The sequence below is a fragment of the Sorghum bicolor genome, chromosome 2 (assembly GCF_000003195.3).
Source record: "Sorghum bicolor cultivar BTx623 chromosome 2, Sorghum_bicolor_NCBIv3, whole genome shotgun sequence".
NCBI classification, from domain to species: domain Eukaryota; kingdom Viridiplantae; phylum Streptophyta; class Magnoliopsida; order Poales; family Poaceae; genus Sorghum; species Sorghum bicolor.
Genome location: NC_012871.2, coordinates 74,210,555 through 74,230,455, shown reverse-complemented (window position 1 = coordinate 74,230,455; position 19,901 = coordinate 74,210,555). Strand labels below are relative to the sequence as shown.

Genomic DNA, 19,901 nt, shown 5'->3' with positions numbered 1-19,901 from the left:
CAAGGGGGCACATACCTGCAGCAGCTTTTTATTGGGAGGCGTTCCGCAATTAGCTGCCTAGCTGGCCTCGGTACGTCCTGAGTCCTGACGTGACATGAATGAACTGCGTACTCCCCCTCCGTCCCAAAAAAGTGACTTTTTTGACTTTGAGACATCGTGTTTGACCATTCGTTTTATTCAAAAATTTTATATAAATTACAAAATAAATTAATCATGAGCAAAGTATCTCTAATGATAAAATAAGTCTTAACAAAATATATAATATTTATATGAAAATTTTAAATAAGACGAATGATCAAATAAGATGTCTGAAATTCTAAAACGACACTCTTTTTGGAACGGAGAGAGTACTCTCCAGCGTGATGCAGTGTCCTCGTATGCGAGGACAGTCGATCGAGGTGTAGATATACTGTAGTGTCACTAGTGATTATTACTGGAGTAGTGAGTGATTAGTGAATGGATTCCCGTGTAAACAGGAAACGTAAAGTGCAAAACGGTGGGCTCCTGTCCGTAGGCCTTGTTCAGTTCGCAAAAACTTGCGAAAAGGGCATGGTAGCACTTTTGTTTTTATTTAACAAACATTGTCCAATTATAGAGTAACTAGACTCAAAAGATTCATCTCGCGGTTTACAGATAAACTGTGCAAATAGTTTTTGTTTTTATATATATTTAATGCTCCATGCATGTGCCACAAGATTCGATGTGACGGAGAATCTTGAAAAATTTTGCGAACTAAACAAGGCCTATATATGCGGAAAAATACAAATAGGAGCCGGTAGAAGGTGTCAGTCAGGTCTGTGGTCTCTACAGTCGACAGGCTCACACTCACACATACCGATGTGCGAGCCCGACCAAAAAGGACCACCGTCTCCGACCACAGTCGTAATCACCCCTCTGCCTCTGTAGAGAACAGAGACAGAGCATTATAGTAGTAATAACAGCCGCTAACCACACTGTGATGACTAGTTTAATGAGCACACTGATGATGATGAGCGGGCGTGACCAGGATCATTTGCAACTAGGCCTTGTTTAGTTCCAAAATATTTTGCAAAATAGACACTGTAGCTTTTTTTTGTTTGTATTTGACAAATATTGTCCAATCATAGATTAACTAGGCTCAAAAGATTTGTCTCGTCAATTCCGACCAAACTGAGCAATTAGTTTTTATTTTTATCTATATTTAGTACTTCATGCATATGTCTAAAGATTCGATGTGACGGAGAATCTGAAAAATTTTGCAAAATTTTTTGGAAACTAAACAAGGCCCTAGCCGCCACCATGTGGAGTTGAGATCGATCCAGCTGTTGGGTTTGTGGACTACTACTACTACTACTGGAAGGAAAATGGACCACCGGTTCGGTTGGCTTTTGCAAAGTTTTGTGGAGCTAGAAGCGGCACGCTGCATGCATCCACGTACTACGTACGTACGTCGTGCCCCGTCGCTGGATAACGAAACCTGGCCAAAAACTTTTCAACCAAACCGGCACGGCATGGCGGCACGTGCTGGGGTCTGGGTGATGCGTGTGCTCCTGCGTTTGGATGATTCTCTCGGGGAATCCAGACAGATCGCCAAAAAAAATTATACAATCTTCATGCGGATTGAGGAATCTAATCATGACAGCATGCGAGTAACATGGATTATACTAGTAGAACCCAGTGAAGATTTTAGCTTGTTTGTTATAACGAGACAACTCGATCTAGCTCATAAGCTGTTCGCGAGTCAAACAAGCTATAATTTAGATAAAATTCATCATAACTTAGAAAAAAATCTACATATAACTCCCTTAACAATATAGGGTGAACTACTTCACCCCTTAAACTTTCTAAAACCGATCAAATAACTCCCTCAAACGGTTTTGGACGGTGGTTTTGCTATAGTGACGGTGGTTTTGTCTTTTCCTTTTTTCCGCTAAATCTTTGAAAAATCATAAAAAACATAAAATAAAAAAATCTAATTTTGTTGGACTCCAAATAAGTAAATTTACATAGTGAACATATATTGTAGTATGCTTTAGTACAAAACTTTTTGTCGTAACTTTTAGATTTATGTTTTTCTGTAATAAATTAGAATAATTCATAGATTTAAAGCTATAATAAAAACTTTATCCTAAAGCATACCATATTATTTGTTCACTGCACAGATCTACTAATATGGAGTCCAACAAAATTAGATTTTCCATTTTATGAATTTTCTGTGATTTACTATGATTTTTCAAGGATTCAACAAAAATAATAAATAGATAAATAAATAAATAAAAGGACAAAACCACGTCGCTGTAGTAAAACCACCATCCAAAACCGCTTGAGGGGATTATTTGACTCGTTTTATAAAGTTGAGAGGTAGAAAATCCGGTTTTATAGTTCAGGAATGAAGTAGTCTACCCTATATAGTTGAGGGGTTTATATAGAATTTATTAGTTTTTTTATAACTTCATGTCTTACACTTTATAAATAATTGATATATTAATTCATATGAATATTTTATTCGACCTAAGACTATTGGATATATTATTTTTATATTATTATTATTTTTAAGTTTTAGATAAATGTAAATGTTATATTTTGTGTACCTTTCATACCTAGTTTATGACTTTAATGAGGAGCCAACTCGAGCTCGTAACGAGCCGAGCCATAGCTCGTTATTCTAATGAGACAGAACGAACCAAACCAAACCAAGCCGAGTCGAGCTAGCTCGTTATTCAAGCGAGATGGAATGAACTGAATCGAGCCGGTCCGAGCTCTAGCCTTAGCATAAAGTACTATTTACTTGTTTTTTTAAATGTCGATCGATGATAAATAGGCTAGGCGCCTAGACCAGCCAGCAGGAACTGCTGATGAATATGGCCCGTATTTCAGGGCGTCGAGGTAGGGTCAACTCTTTTTTTTTCAACCGATGACAAATGCCAAAAAAAAAAAAACGCGGCGCCCCGGTTGTGCCGTTGTTGGTTGCTCGTCGTACTCGTATAGTCGTATACATGGAGAAATCGCGGCGTAATTTTGCTGCCCGCTGAGCCTGCGGCGGACTGGCAGGGATTTCTGTTTGCTAATTGTTATAAGAGAAAATAATATTGAATAATTAATAGATTTAGCTGATAAACTAAAGTAAATAGGTTGGAATTGTTGAAAGCTGTTTTGCCGACAATGCTTCTGATTTTGGAGGAGACATTCGCTCGGACCAACGCCGGCGCCACTTTGACACATCCGACGAGAGCCTCATAGAGAACGTGCTACGGTGCCACATGCCATGTAGTGAAAAATTCTCTCAACGAGTATACATTAGTCTAAAAAGCCATTTCGTTCATTTGTTATAGGAAAATAACATTGTTGAATGAATAACAGATTTTCTACTTTTTTCAACAAACATATCAATATATTAACAAGCATATCAGTTCCTCGATTCCCGTTCCACGATCAAGGCTTTGTTTAGATTCCAAGTAGCACTTTCGTTTTTATTTGACAAACATTGTCCAATCATATAGTAACTAGACTTAAAAAATTCGTCTCGCGATTTATAGGCAAACTGTATAATTAGTTTTTATTTTCTTTTATATTTAATACTCCATGCATGTGCAGTAAAATTTGATGTGATGAGAAATCTTTAAAAAAAATGGTTTTTGAGATGAACTAGACAAGGCTCGAATCGTCTCGAAAACTTCATGATTATCGACGAGAGAGATCGAGGTGAAATGCATTATGCATGGATGTTCAGCGTTCTCTATTAGTTTGTGATGTGTTTGGATCGTAGAAATTAATTCAAGGTCTTGTTTAGTTCACCCCGAAATCCATAAAGTTTTCAAAATTTCCGGTCACATCGAATCTTGCGGCACATGCATGAAGCATTAAATATAAACGAAAACAAAAACTAACTACACAGTTTGTCTGTAAATCACGAGACGAATCTTTTGATCCTAGTTAATTCATGATTAGACAATATTTGTCAAATAAAAACAAAATTGCTACAGTAGCGAAATCCGAAATTTTTTCGGAACTAAACAAGGCCCAGTACACCAGCGTACTACTAAGGCCTTGTTTAGTTTACCCTAAAAATCAAAAAGTTTTCGAGATTCCTTGTCACATCGAATTTTCCGGCACATGCATGAATCATTAAATACAGACGAAAATAAAAACTAATTGCACAGTTTAACTGTAAATCGCGAGATAAATATTTTGATCCTAATTAGTTTATAATTAGACAATATTTTACCACAAACAAACGAAAATGCTACAGTTGTGAAATCCAAAATCTTTTCGTATGTACACAAGGCCTAAGTACGAGTACTCTACAGCTACAGTACTACAAGTAGCTAGTAGGGTTACAGACTTACAGTACTGGCCAGTCGCTGAGGCCTTGTTTAGTTCTAAAAATTTTTGAGAAATCGAAATTGTAGTATTTTCGTTTGTATTTGACAAAATTTTTCTAATCATGGACTAACTAGGCTCAAAAGATTCGCCTCGTCAAGTCCAACCAAACTGTGCAATTAGTTTTTATTTTCGTCTATATTTAATACTTCATGCATGCGTTTAAAAATTCGATGTGACGGGATGTGACGGAAATCTGAAAAGTTTTGCAAACTTTTTTAGAACTAGGCCTTGTTTAGATCTGAAATTTTTTTGGATTTCGTTACTGTAGCACTTTCATTTGTTTGTGGTAAATATTGTCTAATGATAGACTAACGAGGATCAAAAGATTTGTCTTGCGATTTACGGTCAAACTGTGTGATTAGTTTTTTGTTTTCGTCTATATTTAATGCTTCGTACATGTACCGCAAGATTCGATGTAACAGGAAATTTTGTAGATTTCGAAGTGAACTGGGCCGGAGATGTACGGCACCATCACCGAATAGCACACGCGCCTCGCGCCGTACGTAGGCCGTAGCAGGTACGTACTCCACGGTGCAGCACCAGAATCCACCGAGAGCAACATGCGATGCGCCGCGTGCCCGCGTCGGTGTCGGTCCTTCGTCCATGGGCACGCGCGGCGGGCATATGCATACTCGTATCGTATGGACTATGGAGCTACGGAATCAAGCGCACGCACGCATAAAACAAAGGTGGCCGGTAGCCGGCCTGTGCTGCTGTGCCTGTGCTGTGCTGTGCTTGCCCTTGGATCGCGGCGATGCCCACTGCCCTGCGCAACAGCAGAGCTCCCAAAAAACTTGGGTCAAAGTTAGGCATGCTCCACTGCTCATCTGTCCACCACACCACAGCACCAGCTGATCCATCAAGTATAATCACTCTACTAGAGGACAATTACCAATGCAGGTTTGGTAGAGCCTGCATTAAGATTTAAGAGCACCAGTGCAGTAGTAGGGGTTTAAGCCCCGATTATTGCAAAATTGCGATGCACCGATCGAGCGGCTAGCTGGTCAGGCCAGGCCAATCTAATTAATGTTCCTGTCAGGTTGGCAACTCACGCTGCATGCGTGGATTGATCGGTTGAGCTGAAACGGAGGCGGACGTGTGGTTGCTCGTGTCGTCAGATCTTCACCACGCTGCGTGGATCTTCACCACCACCGGCGCGCGATCGACACAGAACGGCGCACGTGTCCTTGTGCTGTTGTGTCTGTACCCACTACACTAGTAGCCAGGGGTGGCGTGGGTGAACGTGAACGGAACCGGGGTCGTGCGATCTTCAGTTCAGTTGAGCGTTGCTTTGTGGTCACGTGCTCGTGTCTGAATCTCCAGGGCGCTCTTGCGCGACCGCGTGCGTCGGTGCATCGCTGCCGAGTGCCGCGGCTCTTGCAGATTAGAAGATAAATAAATGGAGCGTCATGGCAGCTGGCTCTGGCTACGACGCCGCCGCCGTGCTACCGCTTCCGCAGTAGTGCAGCACTGTGGAACTGGTGAGAATGAAAAAACACGGCGAGCGACTGCGTTCGACGGTACTAGCCACACTTGGACCTTTTTGGTTGGTGCCAAAATTTACCACGGTAAACTATGGATAAGACATAAGAGTACGGTAAGTAAAATCAAAGTTACATTTATATCAGAGTTTGGCACGAAAATAAATTTATGACATACTTGCTCCGTTCCAAAAAACTACAGCCATACTTGTGGCACGAAAACCCAAAATAATTTTAACTTAATTTGTAAAAAATGCGTACAATATTTATATCTCTAAATAAATTTGTTAAAAAAAACTAGACTTAAAGATCTTTCCAATGATACTAATTATGTACTATAAATATTAATATTTTTTACTATATATTTAGTTAAAGTTATTTCTCGAGAAGCGTAAAACGACATTTATTTTGGAACGAAGGGAGTAGGAGATAATTGTGGCAAAGAAAGTATGACGTGCTATAATTATAGCAACAAACCAAATAGTTTTTTAAAAAATTATATGATAACCAACGTGTGGCGTGGTACTGTCGTCACGAACCAAACAACTGTCCACTCCAGAACAGTACACTCCAGTGCTATTGTAAAATAACAAAATAAAACAATTTAGTGGAACAAAAAAATACAAATAAGTGGCAAAAATGGTAGCCCATGTTACTTACTTAGCCTAGAAACGGTCTAGCCCCAGTTGTAAGCCTGGAGGCTGGAGCTAAAAGATAGGCCATGTTTACCTACGTAACCTAAGAAGTAAGAACACAGGCCCAGTTGTAAACCTGGTGCTAAAAAAAACAAAACGAAGCCCATTGTTTACGTATCGTAGAACAGGATACGTAGAACAGTTTTAAACCTGTTTTCTTGTTAAAAAGGCAAAACATTAAAAAGGCAAAACAAATGTGTGGCTGCTGGGATTCGAGCCCAGGTCTCCACGGCCACAACGTGGAATTCTCACCACTAAACTACAGCCACATTTGTTGATGTGACGATCGATCAACTTTTGTTAATCAATACAACTTCTTCAGTCGATGCCCCCCTCTCCGTCCCTTTTTAATGCTTGCGCTTCCGAAAAACAACCGCCGGTAATTATATATTAAAAAGTATTAATATCTATAATACATAATTAGTATCATTAGAAAGATCTTTGAATCTAATTTTTTAACAAAATTATTTGGAGATACAAATGTTGCACGTATTTTCTAAAAATCAAGTCAAACTTGTGGCACGTACACCAACGACGACAATTAAAAAGGGACAGAGAGTATGTCCTTAATTATATTAATGGTTTGGGGGTCCACTTTTTGAACTTTTGTCCATTTCGATACCATTTTACTAGCGTCAACCAAAAAACTATAGTTTACCTTCTACATCTACGCTTTTATATAGCATAGGGACACGCCTACATCACACACTTTGAGCTTTAAAAAATATTCACATTTACATTTGGGAATATTCAAGATTGTCTTGGTTTTCTAAACTTAGATAAAATGTGAATCTAGGTATGCTCTGTACCTCACAATTTTCATGTTCAATTGACCTTTTATATTTGAAAAACATTAAATATTTTTGTGCTTAGTGTAGCATGCTTGATTTGTAAATAAACTAGTAAAATATTATTATAAAGCATCGCAATGACATGTGACAACACATGCATCCATGTGTAAATTATTTCTGGAGTCATCATCAAAACAACAGAGAAAAATATAGGATTGGGAATCCTATAGAAATCGCTACTGTTAGTGCCTTTGGTTCGTAGCAATGAAGTATAGGATTCAGACAATGATTCCAGATACCCAAAATTAGTATGGGTAAATAGGGTAACACCCCGTGGTATATAGATTTAGATAAAAACTTATAACTTGCTAGCTCGTTTGACTCGCTCGATAGTGACTGGACTCGAGCTTGGCTTGTTTAAATATTTAAACGAGTTGACCTCGATTTTTTAACAAGTCAACTCGGTCCAGTTCGTAAGCCGCTCGTGAGCCAAAACAAGCCAAGGTAAAATAGATGACAACAACTTGAATCAGTTAGTATGTCATGTCTCATTGGCTCAATATGATGAAAACCCTAGCCCTAACTCCCACACTCCTACCCTTAGTATTCTCCCCCCTTTGTCATTCCACGCAGGTGTAGCCGTGAATGTATGCACGCTCGGTTATTCCTCTCCTGAGCCACCACAAGCGGCACACGTGTAAGTTGCCCCCGATGCTCGTTGCTCGCTAGGGCCTTACAATCACAGTTTCACTTACTCCCTTGCAAGCCAATGCACAACAATAAATGTTAGCTTTTGTTTTTTTCTCCCAAACCAACATTAAATCATCTATATTTCTTATTTATTTTGCTTTTCCCAAACTAGTACTTGTTTGTGTCTTTTACCCGATGAATAACCTCAACAGGAAGGAAAAAATAAAGTCAACTCACGAGCCAAATGAGCCAGCTTGAGCTGCCAAGCGAGTCGAGACAAGACGAGCTTCTAGCTCATTCGAAAACGAGTCGAGCCATAACGAGGCGAGCTGACTCGATATCCAGCTGTAGTGGTATCCAGTTTTCCTAAGCTACCCAATATATATTCGGATCCTCTCATAAGCCCACTAGCCAATATCACACTACGCGGAGAGGTAAATCGGGTAACACTTGTGGTATCCGATTTTCGCAAAAAAATCACATTATCTCTCTCACCTTTTACGAAAGTTCATTTTTTCTTCCTAAACATCAAAACCAAGCAACAAATCTTCTTTAACCATTAAAACCATTCATCTTACCTCAATGTCCCTGTTATAAGCAGTTTTGTTTTTTTCTTTTTTATTTATTTGGATAAATCTTGTACAAATCATAATAAATCACAGAAAAATCATCAAATGGAAATTCTAACTTTTTGAATTCCACATGAGTAAATCTATATAGTTAACATATAATATGATATATTTTAGTACAAAATTTTTGATATGCCTTTAGATTTATGCTTTTCAATACTTAATTGGAATAACTTATAGCTGCACTTTATATGGTCCAATTGTGATAGATTTTTTATGGTAAGTTAATTATTGCATGACTGAACTCTAGTAAAAAATTTTATATTTATTAGATTATATATAGCTTAGTTATATATTTTAATACTATATACATGTGTCAAAATATTCGATGCGATAAGTGATAAAAATTATCACAAGTAACCAAACAGGGCGTAAAGCCCCCTAGCTAATATCCCACTACGAGGCCCAGCTGAGCATCCCTCTGACCACATCAACTAAGGCCTTGTTTAGTTCCAAAAAATTTTGCAAAATTTTTCAGATTCTCCGTCACATCGAATCTTTAGACGTATGTATAAAGTATTAAATATAGACGAAAATAAAAACTAATTACACAGTTTGGTCGGAATTGACGAGACGAATCTTTTGAGCCTAGTTAGTCTATAACTGAACAATATTTGTCAAATATAAACGAAATTGGTATTATTTACATTTTGTAAAATATTTTGGAACTAAACAGGGCCTAATCCAGGCGTCCACGTCTCGCTCATCACACTCGAGTACTCGACTCGACTCTTGATAAAAAAAAAAACTCGACTCGACTCGACGCGTCACCCGGAGGGAAGGACCGGGCATCAGGCCGCGAACCCTAGTCGCGCCGGCGCACGACTGCCAGGCGCCCAGGCTCGACGCGCAGCCGCCGCCTCTGCGACCGCCAGGTAGCCTCGACGCGCGGCCGTGCCTCGCCCTGTCCGACGGCCGACCCCGACCTCGGGTGTGCTGTGGCCGAGCCCCCGTGCGGCTAAGGATGGGAAGACCCTCTAAATACCTCTAATAAATAAACAATTTCTTATCTCATATTTTTTCATTTAATTTATTTAGTTACAGGCCTTGTTTAGTTTCTAGAAAACTTTGTAAAATTTTTCAGATTCTTCATTATATCGAATTTTACGGCACATGCATAAAGAATTGAATATAGATTAAAAAAATAACTAATTGCACAGTTTGTCTGTAATTTGCGAAACGAATCTTTTAAATCTAGTTAATCTATGATGAGACAATATTTGTCAAATACAAACGAAAATACTAGTGTATATTTTCTAAAAAAAATGCAACTAAATAAGGCCTGAGTTCTGTGATTTTCAAGTATGGAAATAGGTGAATCTGAATGTTTTTTATGCATATCGGGTAACACTTTTCAATAGGAATTACCCTACACGAAAAAATTGGTTAACCCGAACGCCCAGGGACCGCCTCCGGACCGTCCTACAGTCTCCGCATTCTTTACCGCCTGCCTTTTCTTCTCCCGTTCCCCCTACATATGTGCGCTCTCTCTAGTGGCCCTACTAGGTGACCGCCGCCGTCGCCGCTCTACGCCACGAGCTCGGTAGCCTCGTCGGTTCCTTCGTCGGGTCTTCGTCGGCGACCAGCACTCACTAGGTAACCCCTCCTCTTTGCTTCCTGTCGTGCGAAACCGAGCACTAGAACCCTAGTTTAATCTATTTGGGTACGAAACCAATCACTAAAACCCTGACTTCTTAGTCTGTTTAGATATTTGTATCTGTATCTACCTAACTACAAGTTAGTGGCGGAGCTAAAAGTTTTATGAAGCCTGGGCGTAATGTCACAGTAATACTAAGGCCATGTTTAGTTCCACCCCAAAACTTAAAATTTTCAATATTCTTCGTCACATATAAACGAAGACAAAAACTAATTACACAATTTGCCTGTAATTTGCGAGACGAATCTTTTGAGCCTAATTAGTCCATAATTGGACAATGTTTGTCAAATAAAACGAAAATGCTGGAGTGGCGAAAACCAAAATTTTTCAGGAACGAAACACCTCCTAACAAGAAAAACATGATGAAAGATTATAAGAGAGGTTAAGTGCTAAGAGAGTAGTGACTCACTGATTAAGTTTAAGCATGTTCAAGCGTTCCTAATCCCTCAAGAGTTCTGTGATATAGTAGACATTACAATTTTGATCTTAAATCGAATAAATAAAGAAGAGAGTGAAGAGCAATTGAGAAAGAGCACATGAATACATAAGTTTTTTCCTATCTCCCCTCTTTTCTTTTTATAGAAAATGTGTTAGGGAAAATTTTCATAATTTCCTCTAATAGGGTTTGTAGAGAAATTATTATGCCATGTTATGTGATTAGACCCTAAAAACATTATGTATGATTCCTAACATATATTATATTATATATATATTATATAGGTGCTAATTTGTCAGAAGATGTTAGAAAAAATAAAAGTTGCTTAAAAAAAGGAAAAAAAGAGAAAAAGATTGTATGGGTTTTTATTTAGTGGCCCATGGCCCATCTAACCCACACGCACCGCCGGCTCCTTGCAGCGCAGCCCCGACGCTCGTCTTCCTCGCAGCGCCGCTCAGGCTCTGTCCCTCAGCGCAGATCTTCTGCTCCTTCCCCCACTCGCGCTCAGGCTCGGTCCCAAGGGTCGGATCTTCCGCGCGTCGGCGGCTCCCCCTCGGCGGCGTCCAGCGACGGAGGGGCAGTCCCAGGCTCGGCGGCGGCGTCGGCGGCTCCCCCACCTTCTCTCGCCAGTCGCCTCGCGCCCTCGCCTGCGTCCTCCGCGCACCGGCCGACGACCCTGCGTACGCACCTCCCTCTCCCCTCCTGCCTCTGCTGTTCCCGTGGGAGCCCGGCGAGCTGCCCAGGGTGGCCGGGCCTTGGCTCCGCCGGTGATTACAAGTTTATATAGGTATTACGCCTAATAATTTCGTTTGTTTTTTTTTTGGCAAAAGTTATTGGGTCACCCATGTCGTCCGCCCCTGCGATGGACGAGATGGAGCTGGAAGGCGGTGAGCGGCACCGGGATAAGGAGAGGAGGGAGAGGCATAGGAGGGAGGAGAAGGATTACAATGGTAGTGGAAGAAGGGACAGGGAGAAAGAGAAGGACGACAGGAGAAGGGAAAAGGATGATGGTAAGCATAGGGATAGGGGCAGGGAGAGGGAGAGAGATAGGGATAAGGATAGCAAGTACAGGGACCGGGATAAGGAGCCAGAGCGTGACCGTAACCGTGACCGGGGCAAGGATCGGGAACGGGAACCAGATCGTCAGCGTGACAAGGACCGTGGCAAAGACTGGGATAAGGAAGCAGAGCGCGAGAAGGAAAGGGAGCGGAGGGACAGGGATAAGGAGAGAAGCCGCAACAGAGACAAGGACAAGGATAGGGCAGAGAGGGAGGATAGGGATCACGAGAAGTCAAGGGGGAAGGGTCGTGGAGAGGATGATGCAGATTCATCCAAGGGTGACAAGGGGGATCGGAAGCTGAGAGTTGATGCCTCAGGGGATGCTAAGCAGCCCGCAGGAGATGAGCTGAGAGAGCGCATTGCAAGGTAACTCCTTGGTCTTTCCTTCATATGTTTGATAGTGTGTTGAGCAACTGTATGTCGTCATTTGCCTCATTTCAGAATGATATATATAGGTGATAGAGCGACTCAATGGAATTAATAATATTCTCACGGGTATTGTCTTCCTGTCACGTTTAATTGCGTCACCTTCTCTGCTGATACATAGTCTAACCCAAGACAGCATTTATGCATAACCAACCAAGATTGCAAATACGTCTATTTTTGTATGATTTATTTTACTTGTTGCGTTCATATGCATTAGGGCTTATACAATGCATAGGCTCTTATAGAAAGAGAGAAAAATACTAAACCATTAAGCGCCTCTAAAACTTAATCCACAATGGAGTGAAACGCTTGCATGTGCTCAACTGCCGGCCGTTACGTGTGTCCTTCTCCGCGAGATTGCGAAGAGCCCGTCCTGGCGCCGCTGCTTCGCGAAGCGCCGCGTGCGTTCGTAAGCGCGGGGCTTGCTGCATGCTCGCATGCAGGACTCCACACTGGCAAGGAAATTTTCTGCACTGGCCAATAAGCGCCTGGTGTTGTACAGGCCCTTGGTCAGGCAAAGTTGTGGTTGATGGCTGTCTCCAGCACATTTAATGCGCATACGAAGTGCATTTTGGTTGAAACCAGTCTTGTGTTGTTATAAACCTGTACACAACTGTGAAGATTTCCTAAGGTTTCTAGGTTAAAACAACTTGGAAAATACTGACTTACTGATGTTGAAATTATGAACAGAGAAACCTTTACACTGAAGAACATTGGCAATCTTTATTGTAAAGCATAAATAACATGCAAGTTCAGGAACATCTTATAGGGCTTAAGACTTTAGGCAACAGAAATCTTTGGGAGTGGTCTATCTGCTAATGAACCATGGCCATTCAGTGTAATCCATGATTGTCATATACATTTAAATATGGTTGGTTTATCTGTTAGTGGTCTGTATATCATTCCAGAATCAACTAGTGTCTAGTAATCTCTGTTTCTGTTCAACAAAGTACAGCTAAGGATATCTTGATTTGGTTCTGCTTCCGTTTTCCATCTTCATCCATCATATTGGAATTAGGGTTTCATTCCATGGGCTAACCCTAACCAGGGTAGCCATATAATTAGGGATACATGGGCCTCATGGGCCTAGCCTCATGGGCCTCATACTCATATACTCTAACATCCCCCCGCAGTCTGAACTACCGTCGCAGCGGAGTTTACAGACTGGACACGAAAGAAAAGAGGTACAACACGGACGTCGGGAAGGCGAAAGGAGCAATGAGCGCCGGCGGCACCCACAGAGGTGACAGGAAGACACGAGCCATTGGCGACCATGATGGACGAAGGATGAGAGGAAGAAGGAGGGTGAACGGAAGAGAGGATGCTCGGGTCGGGAGTGGTGTGGTAAGTGGCTCCCGAGTCGGCGACCCAGTATGGCCCGACGGGAGGAGTCGGAGTCATGGCGCTGAAAGAGTTGGCCAAGGCCGTCGGGCCCCAACCGACAGGCTTGGGCAATACGGCGGGAGGTGGGGCCCTAGGAGATGCGGAAAGAGACCCTGGAGGAGCACAAGCGAGCATGGCCGCCGCCGGGCGAGGAGTTACACCGCCGGGAGCCTGGAGAGGCCACATGGCCCGCGACCACGGGATGTGGAAAGATGCCCAGGCCGCCGGGTCCCCACCAACAAGTCGGGCCCCCGGAGGAGCACCTGTGAGCACCGCCGCCGGTGGGTGAGGCTCACTGTTTCCACGTCGACGGCGATGGCTGCCACTTCGCCCCCCCCCCCCACCCTCGCTCGGCTCGGAGGGAGGAGGGCCAAGAGGAGACGACGGCAGCGGAGGAGCGGGACAGGCAGCGATGTGGGCGGCGGCAGCAGCACCAGGGAGGGGAGCACTGAGCCCCGGGCATGTGTCAAGCGGCCCCCCCAACCCCCGCTCAGCCCGGGCGGTGATGAGGGCGGCAGCGAGGGTGGAGGCCGCTGCGTGTAGAAGAGAGTCGGGCGGCACAGGAGGCGGGGCGGCGTCGCCCGCGCCATGGTGGAGATGCTGCTGGTTCTGGTGGCGGCGCCCTGCGGAGTCGGTGCTGGTAAAGTCCACAACAGCGCCTGGGAAAGCCGCTGGGACGGCGCCTGCAGGCCGTGCTTGGCCCACGCTGGCGGCTGCACGACGGCTGACCGTGCCCGCGCCCGCGCCCGTGCCCGCGCCCGCGCCCGCGACTGGAGGGGGAGGAGGAGGAGCGGCCATGGCTGTGATGTGTGCCCAGCTTGAGGAGGAAGAGAGGGGAGGGAAGTGGGGAGGCCGCTGGCCAGCCATGGCGCCCGCGGCGGCGGCCCAGGGGAGGCTCACCGGCCGGCAGCGGCGCAGGTGGACGCCTGGCGGCTGGAGGGAGGGAGGAAGCTCTCTGATACCATATTGGAATTAGGGTTTCATTCCATGGGCTAACCCTAACCAGGGTAGCCATATAATTAGGGATACATGGGCCTCATGGGCCTCATACTCATATACTCTAACACATCACCTATTAAGCAATAGAGCTTGTGAATCATGATCAAGCTAGAGTTATAATGTTTTCTCTTGCTGTCAAATCTTGCTATTAAGCAATGAAACATGCAAATATTTTCTAAATCAGGCTATTTCCTGTAGGGCAAAGGAGGAAAGATTGAAGGACAAAAAGGAAGGAGGAATACTGGATGGTAATGATGGGGCTTCTGAGATACTGTCATGGGTGGGAAAGAGTCGTAAACTTGATGAAAAAAGGCAAGCTGAAAAGGAGAAAGCATTACGTCTTGCACGAGCATTGGAGGAACAGGTTACTATTGCCAATTGTTTTTGGATATACTGTCATAAGTTATGTGTCCTTCACTAACCTTAATCTGTTTTGATGTCAGGATAATATCTTGGCAGAAAATGGTGACAATGACGATGATGAAGAGGAAGATACACAAGTTGGAGGTAGTGATATACAAATCTTTTGTCGCAAATATTTTTTTTCTTGGAACTGTTAATAGTTGGCTAACTGCTACGTTTTTTGGGGTGATACAATTGTTTGTTTCTAATATACTGTGAATTGCAATCATGGTTACAAGTGCCTTTGTTTTTTGTTTTGGCAAACAGACCACTTATCTGGTGTTAAGGTTCTTCATGGCCTTGATAAGGTTTTGGAAGGTGGTGCAGTTGTCATGACTCTCAAAGATCAGAGTATTCTTGCCAATGGGGATATCAATGAAGGTAAAGGTTCCTCTCTCTCTCTCTCTCTCTCTCTCTCTCTCTCTCTCTCTCTTCCCATCATCTTTTCTCAGTCTGGCCATTTTCTCAAAAAGAAAATAATTTGTAGATGCTGATATGCTTGAGAACATTGAGATTGGTGAGCAGAAACAAAGAGATGAAGCTTATAAGGCTTCAAATAAGAAAGGGACTTATGATGACAAGTAAGTTCACACATGGTCGTTGGTTGTTGCTATTGTCTCATAAATTTGTCTGCTAATCTTCATTTTATTGGTTATTTGTAGGTTCAGCGATGATTCATTGTCAAAGAAGTCGATGCTGTCACATTATGATGACCAAATGGAAGATGAGGTAAACATTCTGTTTAGCTTCATTTGCTTGCATTTCCAGGATTTTCTATAATTGTATTGTCTTTTAACCTATCAGGGTGTGACACTTGATGAAGGTGGACGTTTCACCGGTGAAGCAGAAAAGAAGCTAGAAGAGGTGATTTATATTTTGCCCTATAAACCATAATATTTCACTAGCGGCATTTCCCTTGTTTCTTGGGATAATACAAATACACTCTGCTGGTGCACTGCATTGACTGATAGACATTTTCTTTGCCAGCTCCGGAAAAGGATTGAAGGTAATTATATTCAGAAAAAGACAGAAGACCTTACTTCCACCGCAAAGATGGCAACAGACTATTTTACCCCCGATGAAATGCTTAAATTTAAAAAACCAAAGAAAAAGAAATCCCTGAGGAAGAAGGAGAAGCTGGATCTGGATGCACTTGAGGCAGAAGCAATTGCTTCTGGATTGGGGGCCGCTGATCGCGGGTCCAGGAACGATGCAAAGAGACAGTCCGCTAGGGAGGAAGAGCAAGTGGCTGATGCTGAAAAGAGAAATAGTGCATATCAAACTGCCATTGCAAAGGCTGAAGAGGCATCAAGAGCATTGCGCGAGGAGAAAACTGCACCTACTAAACCGGCTGAAGAAGAACAACTTGTTTTCGGTGATGATTATGAAGATCTGCAGAAATCTCTGGAGCAAGCAAGAAAGTTGGCCCTAAGGAAGCAGGAGGAGGCTGCCGCTTCTGGTCCTCAGTCCATAGTTGAACTGGCTACTGCAACCAAGAGCCAAGAGGATACAGAAGCCGCAGAAGGAGATTCAGAACAGAATAAGGTTGTTATCACAGAGATGGAAGAGTTCGTGTGGGGACTACAATTGAATCAAGGTAACCTCTTCGAAGGTTTTTCCATATAAATTTTTGAAGATGTCTGAGAGTTTATAAGTCCTAGTGATAATGAGCTCTTAAGTATTGATTACTGCTGTTATCTTTTACCAGGAACACGCAAGCCAGAAGATGATGTGTTTATGGATGAAGATGATGATGCCATGCCTAAAGATAATCTTGCAAAAGATGACGCTAATGGGTTGGCAGAGATGGAAGAGGAAGCTCCGACAGAAATACCAGCCAAGGTTGAAGAGGATGGAGTCAAACCGGATGAGGTTATACATGAAGTTGCAGTAGGCAAGGGGTTAGCTGGTGCTTTGAAGATTCTTAAGGAGCGAGGAAGCCTCAATGAGGGAACAGATTGGGGAGGCAGAACTACAGACAAGAAAAAGAGCAAGCTTATAGGTGTGGAGGATGGACCTAAAGACATTCGCATTGAAAGAATAGATGAATTTGGTAGAGTGGTAAGTACTCAGCTACGTCCTGTCCTGCCCACTCCCACCCGGGTCTCCATGGTGCATAGACACAACAGAAATTAATTACTGAATTGCATTTTGCATTTTTAATGATATTGGCAAGAACTAACTTTATATAAATTGTTAGTACTATCTTCTTTTGATCAGCATGATAATCATTTCTGTTTTGGTGCTATTCTTGCAATTTATTTTATGTCCGATAGATTGGATGTGAAAAAATAACAATGTTTATCCTGAACAATGTGTGTTTTCTCCCCCTCAGATGACACCTAAGGAGGCATTCCGTCATCTTTCGCACAAGTTTCATGGCAAGGGGCCAGGTAAAATGAAACAAGAAAAACGCCAGAAGAGATACGAGGATGAGCTGAAAACCAAGCATATGAAATCTTCTGACACACCATTATTGGCCGCGGAAAAGATGAGAGAGGCTCAATCTCGCAACCAAACACCATACCTCATTTTAAGTGGCAACGCAAAAACAGGGTATGCTCACAACATGCTTATAACCTCCACTTTTGTATTTTAGTTTTCATTGATGCCACTAGCCTACTAAGCTTGCCGAAATATCTACAAATGTTACTCCCTTGATTGTAGTATTGCATTATGGCAAACAGTTGTTTCTTTCACTAATAATTCATTTTGTTTATTAATATTGATCAGTTAATATAAAATTGTTATATAGTTATTTATGTTGGCCTTTTAAGCTTTGGAAAAGTATTAAGTGAAAACCCACTTGATAAGGATTATTGCCTTTAGTTTAGTCTTTGGAGGAAACTAAATGGATACATGAATGGTTATTTGTGGAACTTCATGAACTTAGAAATAGAACACGAGGGATCCCAATATAAATAAGAGTATGAGCCATCTGTTTTTTCATCCAATGGCTCTTATGGGAGCTTAAGTGTTGTCAATTGAGACACAAATCATCCCCTTCCAATCGAAGTTGATAGCCATCTTAATAACTTCTCAATTTTTTTCCTGATGAGATGACTAATCTAGTTTATCTATGTTATTTTAGTCAAACAAGTGATGCTGGCAGCTATGCTACCTTGGAGACAGAGCACCCTGGGAGTCTAACGCCCATGCTTGGGGACAAAAAGGTTGGCCTGTGATATCCCCTGTTGTATTCTTTAACATCCTTACTTGTTTAAGAGATCTGATATTGACTGTTTTTTTCGGCAGGTTGAGCATTTCCTGGGCATCAAACGAAGTGCCAAGCCTGGAAGCTTACCTCCTCCAGTCCCAAAGAAACCGAAGAACTGAACCTGCTCTGCCATTCACTCTGAGTAGGAATCAGCCGACCTGCTTCAGCAGGCTACAACGCATTCACTGTGAAGCAATCAGCCCACTTAACACATTCGCTGTGAGTTGCAATCAGCCCACCTGCTTCCGCAGGCTACAACAGGTCCAGATGCCTACACGGCATGCTGAAGCCCCAGTGCACTGAAAATGCAATAGCCTGTACATTTCTTCTAAGCTGGTCACACTAACGTTCTGACATGTTCGATGCGATTTTGTAAGTGATACTAGTGCATCCTTGTTCTGGCAAACACAGATGTTGAACATTTAAGTGATGGAACTAAATATTGTTCTCGCAACACACCATTTTGGTTTGAATAAACTGTAGTTATGATGTCTGCCTTGGGGTTTCAGTTGTTGCCGGCATTCAAGTGTCTTGACAAACTTAAGCTTGTGAGCAACTGTACCTAATGACAGCTTAAGGTTGAAGCAGCTTGTGTCAAGTGCTACCACTGTCTTGAAAATGATGTGATTCTAGTCTATTAATTTTTTATACAGTTTATATAGAACAGTGTTAATATTTATGACTTCAAAAAATGTACTTCATGATGAATATCACTTAATTGATATCATAATATTCTTTTTAGATGAGCCTGATTGATAAATATACAGGGAGTTGGAGTGACCTTGCTTCCCTGCCCTAGCAGCGGTCAGAACCCCAACATACCAGACCGGTGTACCGCCTGCGCAATCATAAACAAGCTAAATTTTCGCTTGTAATTTAGGCCTTGTTTAGATGCAAAATTAGTTTGGATTTAACTATTGTAGCATTTTGTTTGTTTGTGGTAAATATTGACCAATCATAAACTAACTAGGATCAAAAGATTCGTCTCGTGATTTACAGACAAACTATGTAATTAGTTTTTGTTTTCGTATATATTTAATGCTTCATGCATGTACCGCAAGATTCGATGTGACGGTGAATCTTGAAAACCTTTTGGTTTTTGAGGTGAACTAAACAAGGCCTTAGGCACATTTATGTTCAAATTTATATTGTGTGGGTCTATGTTTTATCCTCAGCAGCCAGATTCCTAGAACACTGGGATCGAGGATCGTGGAATGTCACTTGTAAAACCCTGGTATGATGGGGATATTATTTATTTGCACTCCATCTTTCAGGAGATAGAACGCTGTGTTCTATTTTGGTAATGCATTTGAGGCTAGTGGTATGATCTTGTTATGTAGATCGCGATATTTTCATCTAGTGTCTATGATATTTACACAAATAAATAAAGCATGACATAGAATCTAGAGTCTAAATGCATGATGAAAAAAAAAGATGAATATGTGCTATTGTGAGCGTCCTAGACTTTGAGTTTACTTCCTCCACTTCGTACCTTTGATCGACAATGTTTCACGTTTCAGGCTGCTACTTTTACGACAAACGAAGCCAAAGCTCCTTGCGCGCCAATGCAGCAGCAGCAGCAGCAGCGATGGTGTGATTTCACCGCACTTTGAACGGCTCAAGTGGTCTCACTCACCTCTCACGTGCCAGGCACACAGGGTAATTGACGGCCCG

At 42.3% G+C, this 19,901-nt stretch overlaps 1 protein-coding gene and 1 non-coding gene across 2 annotated transcripts; one reads left to right on the top strand and one right to left on the bottom strand.

Annotated features, from left to right (window-relative positions):
• On the bottom strand, positions 6,736 to 6,807 carry TRNAH-GUG. Its single transcript has one exon. It is a non-coding gene; the product is annotated as a tRNA-His (tRNA).
• LOC8063527 (SART-1 family protein DOT2) lies at positions 11,106 to 18,832 on the top strand. The gene is made up of 13 exons (XM_002463200.2): positions 11,106 to 11,421; positions 11,572 to 12,166; positions 14,807 to 14,972; positions 15,052 to 15,115; positions 15,278 to 15,391; positions 15,498 to 15,591; positions 15,673 to 15,739; positions 15,815 to 15,874; positions 15,998 to 16,607; positions 16,719 to 17,071; positions 17,346 to 17,566; positions 18,102 to 18,183; positions 18,266 to 18,832. Exons 1-13 carry the CDS (start codon positions 11,121 to 11,123, stop codon positions 18,344 to 18,346), a joined length of 2,808 nt encoding a protein of 935 aa, XP_002463245.2. The 5' UTR covers positions 11,106 to 11,120; the 3' UTR covers positions 18,347 to 18,832.

What these genes read in the sequence shown, in the direction of transcription:
- LOC8063527 (XM_002463200.2), top strand. Translation starts at nt 11,121, where the DNA reads ATGGCCCATCTAACCCACACGCACCGCCGGCTCCTTGCAGCGCAGCCC. An exon ending in CTGAGAGAGCGCATTGCAAG is followed by an intron (nt 12,167 to 14,806) that starts GTAACTCCTTGG and finishes TATTTCCTGTAG; the next exon opens with GGCAAAGGAGGAAAGATTGA. An exon ending in CAATGGGGATATCAATGAAG is followed by an intron (nt 15,392 to 15,497) that starts GTAAAGGTTCCT and finishes AATAATTTGTAG; the next exon opens with ATGCTGATATGCTTGAGAAC.